The sequence below is a fragment of the Anas platyrhynchos genome, chromosome 1 (genome assembly GCF_047663525.1).
Source record: "Anas platyrhynchos isolate ZD024472 breed Pekin duck chromosome 1, IASCAAS_PekinDuck_T2T, whole genome shotgun sequence".
NCBI lineage: Eukaryota > Metazoa > Chordata > Aves > Anseriformes > Anatidae > Anas > Anas platyrhynchos.
Window position 1 is genome coordinate 109482879 of NC_092587.1, and position 11906 is coordinate 109494784.

Below are 11906 nucleotides of genomic sequence, written 5' to 3' on the forward strand. Positions count from 1 at the left end.
TCAAGTAATGGACTGCACTTTCCCTGGGGTCCCAAATTCTCTGAGCTCAGAACTGTGCCATGAAACAATTCTGCTACAGCATTTTTTACATTTTTAACATGGAAAATGAGTATCCGTTTTAAAATTTCAATGAGGAACTGCATACCATCTACAAATACTTGCAGAGGTCCATACATTAGTCACATCTATGCGCTAGTGTACATCTGAAGCCTGCTTACCCTGCCCCTAGGATAAAAACATTTTTAATCTTTTCTGTGAATATGCTTGATAAAATCTAAATTCCCAGTGCAGCTAAAACAAAAGATTAGAAGATCATAATTAGGAAATGTCTGAAGACTTGTGCTTTTATTTTTCTAACAATGCAATCGAAGGAATATTATGCTAAAAATAAGAGTCAAAGTAGGAAAAAAAGCAATAAAAATCTACTTACATTGTGAAAAGCAATTGTATTTCTTTAACTGGACAGTAAAGGAACTATTTTAAGTGCTTCCTTTTGCTTCAAACAGGTGGCTGAAGCATGCTATTTGGAGTTCATTTACAGTCAATTGATTCATGGCTAATAACTTAAAAATACTACACTTCCTGTAAGTGTTATGGTCAAAATGTGACAGTCAAGCATGAGGCCCAAATTAAGTTGTATACTTTTTAAGGAAGAAAAAGCATTGACATTTAACCACACTGTATTTTCAAGATTTTAGTTGAAATTCATATGAGGAGTCCCAGGTTAGAGTGGTTTTATTTGCCATACTTATTAACTCCAGTGTGCAGTGGGGAAAAAGAAAAAAAAAAAAAAGGTATAATAATGTAGGTATTCAGGTTAGGAGGCTTTTACCATCACTGTGTCTTTTTAATCTGTATTTCTTCTTTATTTTTTCTTTTTAAATGCTGTTACCTTCTACTCTCAATCTCACATGCACCTCTCATGGAAATTCAAAACATTTTGCAAATATAACTGGTATTACTCTCATAACATTTCTACCCTTCTTCTACATGAAGTAGTGATGCAGAGAAACTGGATGCAATCTTGAGCAAACTACTTAGAGACTGAATCATTGCTGGGTTACAAAACTGTGAAATCTTGGCTTCACCAGAGTGAGCAGTGAAACTCCTATGGAGTCCAGCATAATCAGACCTGGTGTCTCAATTCATGGTCCTGTCCATTTTAGTGATAAGCTGGAGGAAGCCTTGAATCTGTGAATGAGAGTATTTAGTCAATAGCTTTCCATATATTTTCTCATAAAGTTGCAGAATTGGAGAACACTCAAATTATCCTTCTGTTCAGTGCTGTAGTCTCTGCAGTGAAAACATGCTCATGTATTTTGCAGGTATGAACAATGCTTCGACTTTAGCATTCCTATATCTCTATAGCTGAAAAAAGGGGAGGTAAGGGAGAAATCTTTCTTTGAACAATCTTTAGTGATACTTTGCAAAGTTGTAAAGGAAAGTTCTGAAAATCATTACAAGATTTGAAGGCTTATCCATGTTCTTATGCAGAAAAGTGTTTTTTTTTCCTTCTGAATCACAGAATCACAGAATTTCTAGGTTGGAAGAGACCTCAAGATCATCGAGTCCAACCTCTAACCTAACACTAACAGTCCCCACTAAACCATATCCCTAAGCTCTACATCTAAACGTCTTTTGAAGACTTCCAGGGATGGTGACTCCACCACCTCCCTGGGCAGCCCGTTCCAGTGCCTCACAACCCTTTCAGTAAAGAAATTCTTCCTAACATCTAACCTAAAACTCCCCTGGCGTAACTTTACAGAAGTTACTTTTCTGTGAAAGGCCATCACTAGGAGTATTTTCAACACTGCAGCTAGGGCCAAAAACTTTCTCAAAGTACTCTCACAGGAATGAAAATAAGGATTGTATCTTTCAAAAAAAAATAAAAATGTTTATTTTGAATATTTAATTCAAAAGCAGTATACATATCTATGTTTTTTTCTTCTTCTGTTCATAAAGCCTCTGCCTCCTTGTCATGACTCTACAGAATCTATGCAGGTGTACAAACAGCACTGCAAAATAGCAGAAGAGTACCATGAGGTGAAGAAAGAAATTGCTTTACTGGAAGAAAGAAAGTGAGTAACTTCCGCAAAGTATTTACTGCATTAGATAATATTTTTTAGATAATATTACTGTTTTAGATAATATTTTGTGACCTTATTCCTCTGCCCAGCAGTCACTGTACAGCACAACAGTTAGGGCCTTGGTCCTTAGGATCAACTGGGAACACGAAGGACACAGAGCTGTCATAGCTCTGGGCCCCCAGTTTTACAGATGTCTCTTAAAACCTTCACTGACAGTATTAGGACATTTTATCACATAACAGTATGGTTCATCTGGTACAAGTCCCCTTTAGAGTTTTAGGGATTTTTTTTTGCAGTGTAACTTTATATGTTTTATTGAAAAGCTTAATGAATCCTCAGTTTGGTGTAGGTAACTTGACAATATTAGTAAACTTTTTCTATGCATCATCATGTACATTCACATTTTAGTTGTTCATATCCAAAGTGCCTAAGCTGGACGTAGGCTTTTATATATATATATTTTTTTATTTTTTTTTTAATTTTTATATATTATCTGTATTCACATCCCTGTCATTTTCACATGACTATTTAATGGCAAAGTGTTTTCTGTGATTATTTCCACAAGAAACCTGACAAAGGAATTTTGAGAGAGGAAGGAAGGTGAGCAGTGAAAGGTTCTACCAGACAACCAACCCCAAGCAATAACAGTTACTGCTAAATTTCTCCTGCAAATGCTTTTTTATTTTTATATTCACATTGAGGGTGACTTCAAGAAGTGTTGCATTACTCAAGAAGAATTACCTCAGTGTGGATCTAGGAGGCTTCTTGGGAAAACAAAGACACAATCATTCTTCCAAATGCTGCATGAAGTTTCTGTGATTGGTGTAGCATATGGTGAAAGAAGGAATATAGCTCGTAACTATGTATGGAAGAGAAACAATCTATGGAAGAGAGACACTCAGACACTATTTGAATGCATTTTTATATATCTATACAATTTGTGGTACTAGCCGAATTAGAAATATTTTGCTCCTTCAGAACAGCACATACATGCAAAAAATTGTTTATCTGAACTCAAAAACTATCCTAACCTCCGAGACCAGAAGTCAGCCTCTCAGCAGTGTCATTCGGGATGAATTAAGGGGCTTCAAGCTGGCATTTTCCTTCATTCCACCAGTGGATGTCAACAGTGGAATAATGTGAGGCAGTTTCCACTATTTCTACCTTTGCTAAACCTGTTTTGTGGACAGAAGATTTCATTCCCCAGTAAATATGTTAATGCAACAGCAGCTGAATAAGGCAACAAATAGAATTCTATTATTGTCCTTTGTTACGTGCCTCCTGGTTACATATTTGTGGCTTAGATGTTCATGTGCTGTGTAGCTGTGAAGTGCTTAGACATGAAAGGTGTCAGTGCAGCACCTTTCATGACCTCCCAAATCCTTTAATCAGAAGAAGTAACCCTACAAGCACTAGAATTGAAGATGCTTAATTTCCTACAGATTGGTGCATTGTGGTTATTTGATTTTGAGGTTTAAAAAGCTGCAACTGCCAGCGGAAGCTTATTTTTCCAGGGAATTATTTATGAAGTCCCTCCCTTCAGGTAGATTCTCTATTGTGTAGTGTTTTGGAGGAGGGCTCATCATACTGCCTTCCTCCTTTGGGTTCTCTGTCTTTTCTGTAGCAGTAAGGGGTAGGGGAGATTGTTTGTTTGTTTGTTTTAAACCTTCCAGAAATGGGGACTTCTTTGGCCTGTAAAATTTGGTTGAAATCAGAAAGTGGATTAGAAAGTTACTAGGACAGATGGACCTCTACACACATGTAAGCATACATGACCTAAATAAATTTATCTTGATTTTTGTATAAAACTAGGTAAAAGGAGGTACGACTGTGGAGGTATAGAAGAAAGCAAAACATAAATGAGGTTTTTGGTCTAGCGATCACTTATTTATATCTAGAGACATTATCAACAGTAACAGTTTGAAAGTTAAAGGAAGTTTATGGGATAGCATATGCTGAATTAAAGAGGTGAAGAGTAGATCATGACATCTGGGGTGACACACATATTGACTATTCCTCTCAAGAAAGATGATTCGTCTTTTCTATAAGAAATCTGGTGTGGTGCACAGCTTTTAGACTCAAAAGCAGTTATAATCCAACTGAAAATATGGAGTTGTCTGCAGCTTTCTGAAATTTGAGCAGATTAGGAACTGTTCCAGGTGTCTTGATCTTCTACATCTGAATTTAACTATATGGAAATGCAGATTCACAATTGTCTAATACATCTGCTCTCTGTTACTATTGTCCATTTCTTTTAAATATTAATTTTATAAAATGGACAGAAGTAGAGTTTTATGCTTTTTAATGTGAACAAGTAATTTGTGCAGTGTTCTTTGACTTACATTTTTACCGAAGACAACAAGACACAAGCCCTGCCAGTGTTTTGAACTTCTTCACCATAAGTCAACTCACCTGTGAAAGTCCAATGTCAAGTCCTACCTGGCAGTGGTACACAGAATACTGAAGATGATGATTATCAGGAACAAAGCAGAAAATGGACTAAAAATTGACTAAAAATGGAGAAAAATTTGGTAGCTAGGAGAAAGAAATTATTTTAAGTTAACCTGAAATAAATATCTATAGAAGTATTGCACATATTTAGTAAAACAAACAAGAGAAAATACATTTTTTTTCCATCCTGCAAAGTTCAATTTAACATTGTATATATGAAATAATACACACAGGTGTATTTCTAAAGGATGTGTATTTAAGAACTAGAAAGGTGAATAACATTGTTTTAAAATAGTCAAAAATATTTACTCTTTTTAAAGTTTTCAAAGGTTTTCAGTTCTTCTTAGTTCTTCTTGTCTCACACTGTGGTGTGTGAATTATGTATGGCTGGAGTATGGAAAATCAGTGGTGTGAAATCACAGAGCTTGCTTTTCTTCAGAGCAAGAACAGAGCTTATTTGCCCCTTTCTGTTGTGTGCAATGCAGCTTGCAAGAGAGTGTACTAGGTTGACTGGGAGGGAAGATAACTATTTTACATGGAAATAGGAAATGTAGAAGAGCAGGGGAGGTTGTATGTTCAAAAAGGCTCATGGGGCAAAGCAAATGAGAAGGGAAAAAAGTTAGGAAAAAGACAAATAAAAGGAAGCAAGAAATTGAAGGAATTTAAGAGAACATCAGGTAGATTTTTTTTTGCTAATAAAAATCATCATAGCTCTGGTTGCAGTCTTCACTCTAACTCTTCCCAGTTATGCCATTTATGCCAGCAATATGTATTAGAAGGGACAAAATCACTCTGGAATGGGAGACATGATCGAAAAGAAAGAAAAGGGTGTGGGAGCGAGAACACACTACATTTAGGTCACAGAATGTTATTTAATTTATGTTCCAGAAACACACATGTATTTCCATAACAGATGTTTTTGGGTATCTAAGTTTGGGTGAAAGGGATGGGATGGCTGGTTATTTTGAGCACTTGTTATATTGCTATTACTAGATAATGACCCTGGATTATGTAGTTAAATATTAGAGTTGCCATGGTTGCTAGCTATATCTTATATTCTTAGCTCTGGCTGGTTTTCTCTTTTTCCTCCCCCAGACAATTCTAATATAACTTTCCAGAAAATATCACTTGACCACCACCTGGTTTAGGATTGCTCTTTTTCTTTGCAATGGAGATGATTGCTTTTCCTTCCTTCACATGTGTTGCAGTAGACATGCAGTGGAGATGTCCACTTAATTTTGTGGGATATGCTTTAAAATGCTCTCGTGACCCAAGGAGTTTTTCTAAGGTCTCAAGCCCAAGTGGTTCCTCCAGGCACACTTTCTGGAGAGTACCTACACTGTTGAGACAAGTAGTCTTCAGGCTTGCAGGTACTGCAGAAAAAGATTGGTCTAAGACATAAAGAGAACCTTTTATCTGACTAATTTTTCCATTCTAGACCTGATTTTTCATCAACTCAAACACATCCAAAATACCTGTTAACTTGCCAAATCAGTAGAAATAACATCTCAAATACAAAGAGAAATCTCATCATGTCCTGCTGTAGTAATGAATACTTCCATACCTTTATGTGCTGGCATCTGAGGAATGGTTTTATTTACATTAAAGTAGGCTATCTCCATTTTAAGAAATTAGTTAACAGACTTTGAACACACAAGGGCAGTCTCCTCAGTCAGCAGTTACCTGACGGGAATCTCCTGATTCCTCCTGACATGAAAGTCAAATACAGGAAGAGTAAATGACCTTATGGCCACCAGAACACAGACACGTCAGCTAGGAAGAAGTGTGTAGTACCACAGGTTCATGATCATGAATGTGTTGCTCACAATCAGGTGAAGACAAAGGCAGCTCTTTGCACTGTGGAAGCTGTTTGCCTTGAGTCCAGTTCATCTCCAAATAGAGTTAATCTGGAATTCTGGAATTAAGTATATTTGTCTTACCTGACACTTTTCTTGGTATTTATTTTTTGTTGCTGTTTTTTTGTTGTTGTTGTTTTGTTTTTTTTTTTCTCATGGTCTGGTCTGGCTTGTGGTTTATTGGTTTTTGATGCAAATCACACTGGTCTTCCCTTCTCACCCCAACCCCTCCCCCAAAAAGAACACTTAAAGTGCACATTACAGATTGTCTCACAGCTTCAAGTACCCCAGCACCGTTTTAGAAAATACCTTATCAATGCTGTTAATATTTAAACACAGGGTAACCATTAACAGCAAGCACAGATTACACAATGCTAGATCTATTTATTAGGCATCCATAACAAAGACTAGATGGTGCAAGAGTTTAGTATGATGTTCTTTAACCTCTGAGAGCTAAGTTCAAATCCTGGATTAGATCAGAAGCAAATGTTAGTTACTGTCCTCATCCTTTTGTGAGCTTCGTAAACCACACCATTCATAACATTTAGCAATTCCCTGGTACTCTAATTTTAGATCTCTGTGGCAGGCTGGCAGTATTTGCCTGAAACATCACCCTACCCTGTAAACAGGTGTTGATCCTGATGGGAAGGGAATAAGTAGGTTCTGCTGACTCAGAACAGGGCAATTTTACTACCTCAGTGCAAGGAAACTGCATTCTGGGAGGGAGGTACTAGAGAGTGGACTGCAGAAATGAGGATACTTTGATCTTAGCTCTTGTTTGCTTTGTTTAACAGCAAAGCTTAATCCCAGGAAGAAATAAGAAAGAAAAAAAAAAAAAGCCACCTGCACTGCTTTAGGTTTATTAGAGGGCAACATGAAAACCATGCTTGCACATAGCCTCATCTTATCAAATCAGGAGTGCCATTCATTACTAGAGCTGTCTGAGTTTGCACGCTGTCTGCCTGGCTCAAGTCCAAGTAGAGTAGACAGTACCTTTCTCCCACAAGTACTAAAATTCCTCATGGCAAAGGTTTACCTGCTCTTAAGAAGCTGATTGCTTATTAGTGTGTTCACTGCACCTCCCTTTAAGAACCTTGTAAAGTGTAAGAAAAGTAAGAATTATTACAAATAAATGTCTTTGGAAGACTTAGTCAACAGCCTGTAGTTTGGAAAAGTTTCATTTAATCCATCCATCCATCCAACATTGTACCAGTAGAACAATTGCACAGAAATACTGCTGAAGCTCTCTTTTGGTCCTAAGAGACAAAAACCATCTAGACGAAGCCCAAAGGGCTGAACTTGATTGAGGCTGTTAGACTAGTAAAATCTCACTGTCCTTAAATATGTTTCTTACTCTCTAAAGCATACTTGCAATTAGTCCTTTGTGGTTGATAGTCACATTAATAGGAGCTAGAATATCACATTTTCTAGCATGATTAGTTCATCTTGGCCAATATGAAAACTCTTTGATCTAGCATGGTCTAAGCAAAGAGAAATGAATCTGGCTTGCTGCTTTAAAAAAAAAAAAAATAAAATAAAGCTGTATTGTGCCAAATGTTAACAGAATTCTGCTGAAGAAAAATAGACCCTTAACATTTTTTCTTGCAGAGCTGATCAGATATATTTTATATCTGGTGAAAACAAACAGAAGAGACTTTGCTACAGTATAGCTGATGTGCATTACACCAGTGACATAAAACAAAGCTGACATTTAGCTACAGGAGGTCTTCGATATACTACAACTTTCAGATGATTTAAATTGCTGTAATGGCTGCTAACTGTTCCCTATTTCTTTTTTATATGAGAAGCACAGCTGGAAGAAATGAGTGTGCCAGGGGTCTTTTGTGACTCCTTGAACTGCAGTAACTGTGACTGCAGTCAGCTAAGCCATGGGTAAACTTTGCTATCTCTCAAAACTGAAGATTAGACTAATCTTAAAAGAAGGCCAGATAGGAGAACTCTTATTTCAAAACCCAGGTGCTTTAAGTTACGCTGCTGGAAGTGGTAATTTTACAGGTACATGTAATGCGAGTGCTCAATTTGAAACATTATCCTTTTGGGAAGACTCTGACCTGCGGAGACAGAATTCCTTTTCTGTAAGAATTTCCTGTATGAAAGCACTGGTCCAGCTTGCCAGGGGGCTCCTGCAAAGAGTGCAGGAACAAGCTACCCACTTTGAAGGCATTACATCTTCCCACAGATGATCTACCAGCATTATTTTGACATGACTGAGAAGTAAAGTCACAGGGCTACAAAGAGTTAAAAGATTAACTAATCTCCAAGATAGAATGATCAAACGAGCTAAGAACCCTTTAGAAGAGGCTTCCTGTAGCAGGAGTGAAGAAATGATTTGACTCAAAGGGAAATAAAGCAGAGACCAGGCTAGTCTGCTGGGTAACTAAGTGGAGAGCGATTAGATACCCCATGAGTTACTCATGCATTCAGTGTGTTTTGTTTTAAGGCCTCTTTTATCTCAGCTCCTGCTGAGGGAATTTCAGCTGATACCTACAGGGGGCTCCGGCTCCTGGCCAGCCCTGGGAACACAGGGCACTGAGGGACTCGCTCCAGGAAGAAGCAACAGCTTGAATCCTCAAGTGTCTGCTCTTAAAAAGACCAGGAGGGGTCAGGTTTGCAGTTGGATGACTATACCGCAGCAGAAGGACTAAGAGCTGAGAATAAAAACGTTATGGACACAATATGTAGAATTTGGGTTCACGTGCCTAGCATTTACCAGAATATATATTTTTTTTCTTTGTAGAAAAGAAAACAAAACCAGTCATACTTCACAGAACATACTCATAAAGCTGAGCAGCTGAACAACAACAACAAAAACCCTTGCTCACTTTGAAATACATTCAGTATTAAGAGAAAAAAAAAAAAAAAAAAGTTATTTTTCTTCTGCAAGCAAAATTCTAGTGTATGGTCCGAAGGGAAGCTGATTTTCTTTAATAAGCTGCAAGGCCAGCTCTGACTGAAGTTAGAGATACTGACTTGAAGACCATCTGCATTTTGCAGGTTTGGTCACTGAATAACAGACCTGTGAGATTTTGGCAGGTTCATACTTTGAAGGAAAAAGGATGACTCTGACAGATTAGGTTTCTAGACCTGCATTTCACAACAGCTCAGGTAATACTGTATCAACAGCCCGTAGCCCAGCTTTAACCTGACACATGACAATACGTGTTTGCTCACTGCCATTTTTAATCTTCGCGGCTGGTTTGCTTGTTTGTTTGTTCTTGTCAGAAAGGAGCTGATTGCCAGGCTGGAACAAGTGGAAAAAGAAAGCATGGATGCTGCTCAGCTGGCGAAGGAGTACGCGGAACTGACGGAGGAGAACCGAACGCTGAAGCTGGCCCAGACGCAGTGCGTAGAGCAGCTGGAAAAGCTCAGAATACAGTACCAAAAGAGACAGGGATCCTCGTAACTCACAACTGGCGTATGTGAGGCAGTTAATACAGGATTGGCCCTGTGCTGGAAGGAGATTTTAAAATAAAGGTCTGTTTAATATGTTATAATACTTCACTACAGATACAGAGTATGTAGAAGTCTATATTTGATTTAATGCTTGCCAGCCAGTAGCTTAATATAATGGATATTTCATCCATTATATAATGGATATTTTATTTCAAGTAACATAATTGAAGTTAATCTATCCCCATTATATGTTCTGGTAGATCAGGTTTCTTTTCTAAACATATTTCTTCCAATTTAAGAAGATATGGACACACTAGAAAATGATATAAATAGTCTCTGTGTTGGGAATTTGGACCATACTAAGGCATACAGCAGGGACAATGTTAATATATGGAATACATGTATGTTAATTTTAGTTTGGTGAAGATTTTTTTAATTATTTTCCTCATGCCTAAAGTGTTTGGAAGTTATCTTAAAATGGATCTCCTTGTGGGTAAAAACTATACTTTATTATCCCTTGTCAGCTTTACAATGTTGTATAAAATCTGAGAAATTGCACATTAAAATTGAAGTAACCCAATTACTATTTATGAAGTGAGTGTACTGCCAATAATCGTTTGCAAGTTATGAAATTGAAAGGAAGCAGATGAGATCAGGCTTTCCTTCCTCAGGCATAAAATAGCCTGAGAGTCTTTTTATTGTGCTTTTTGCCATGAGAGAAATGAAAAATTAGTGTATGACTGCTACCGTCATAGCATTAACTAAGAATATGTCACTAAAAGTACCATGAGGGTATTTTGTTCTTACTTCCTGGTTATATTTTGAAACATAAGTGGCTGTAAGTAGGGACAGGAGTTTGGTGATATACAAATAACCTGGAATTAAAATGTTTGTTTTACTTGCTCTATTTATCCCCGTATTTCCCTAAATCAATTGAAATTCTTTGTTATACTTCCATTTCTATTCATACAGTATTTTTTTCATTAAAAGCATACATAGAAAAGCCATTTTATGTTCTGAATGTTCTTAAACTGCCCTGTATTTTTAATGCTGCTTGACAGATACATCTTCATGTGGTTGGAATTCAATACAAACTTGATTTCTCGTTATTATTAAAAGGTCGTAGTAATGTAAAGCTACACACTTAAGATTTCCACCGTAACTTTAGTTTCAGTTATTATCACTAATGCCTTATAAAAAATGGGATTTCAGGTTAATCCAAACAACTCCTTTGGTGCCAACTTGCTCCCACAGTTACTCTGGCAGCAGAGGAGAGGAGAGCGCAATGCTGCCTCTTTGCTCCTCTGTGCCCACTCCCTGCGGTGTTCCCCTAGTTAGGGCCTAGTCTGCACTCTGTCTTGTGAGAGCTAGAGAGAGGGGAAAAACAACAACACCATAGTGTATAAAAACACTTGGGATGTCAAGCCTGGGAATGCTGGAAAAGCCTTACTGGCATACCTTGCAGGGACTGGGATGTAGTCTTCTTGGCTGGATTTATGTGTTTTGAACAACAGGATAATCCTTGTCAAAATTATTTTGTGGATTTAGTCACAGATTTCTCTATCTAGCTTTGAAAATGTCAGCTGGTCTGCATAGTGATTTCAGGGAATTCAGTGAAAACTGCACATACAATTATTTCATTAACAAACTGGCTTTGTATGCAGATGGATCAGGCAGCAGAAGGAAGTCATCAGGAAACATTTTTACAGGTGCACAGACACCAAATCTGTGTCATGGTCCAGTTACCAACATGGGTAAATATTGAACTCTTGAAACATCCCAAACTAAATTAATTCAAAGATCTGTATTTAAACTGGATGATGGCTATTTGCAATCAATTTTTCTTCCTACTTTTAGCTATGGCTCAAGTAAAAAATAAACGTTTTGTATCAATATATTTGCATGCCAGCTTGGGTGCTCATATTCCAGATAGTAGTGACCCAGAGAAACTTACCACATTTTACCACATTGTCCTGGTTTCAGTTAGAACATTTAGGTAAAACTAAAATAAAAGTCCCAAGAATGGAAAATCGAAATATCCTATGAAAAAAATAATAAAGAAAAATGAAAATTGCAGGGAAAATGTTATTTAAAGAGA

At 37.3% G+C, this 11906-nt stretch overlaps 1 protein-coding gene across 4 annotated transcripts in view; it reads left to right on the forward strand.

Annotated features, from left to right (window-relative positions):
- MAP3K7CL (MAP3K7 C-terminal like) overlaps positions 1-10815 on the forward strand; it is a 32379-nt gene extending 21564 nt beyond the window's left edge. For all 4 annotated transcript variants that reach the window (XM_072026274.1, XM_072026270.1, XM_072026272.1 and 1 more), the window contains 2 exons: positions 1963-2078; positions 9638-10815. In XM_072026274.1, the coding sequence (XP_071882375.1) occupies positions 1963-2078; positions 9638-9818 (297 nt within the window). In that variant the 3' untranslated portion in view covers positions 9819-10815. The remainder of the gene's footprint in view (positions 1-1962; positions 2079-9637) is intronic.
- The last annotated feature ends 1091 nt before the right edge of the window (positions 10816-11906 follow it).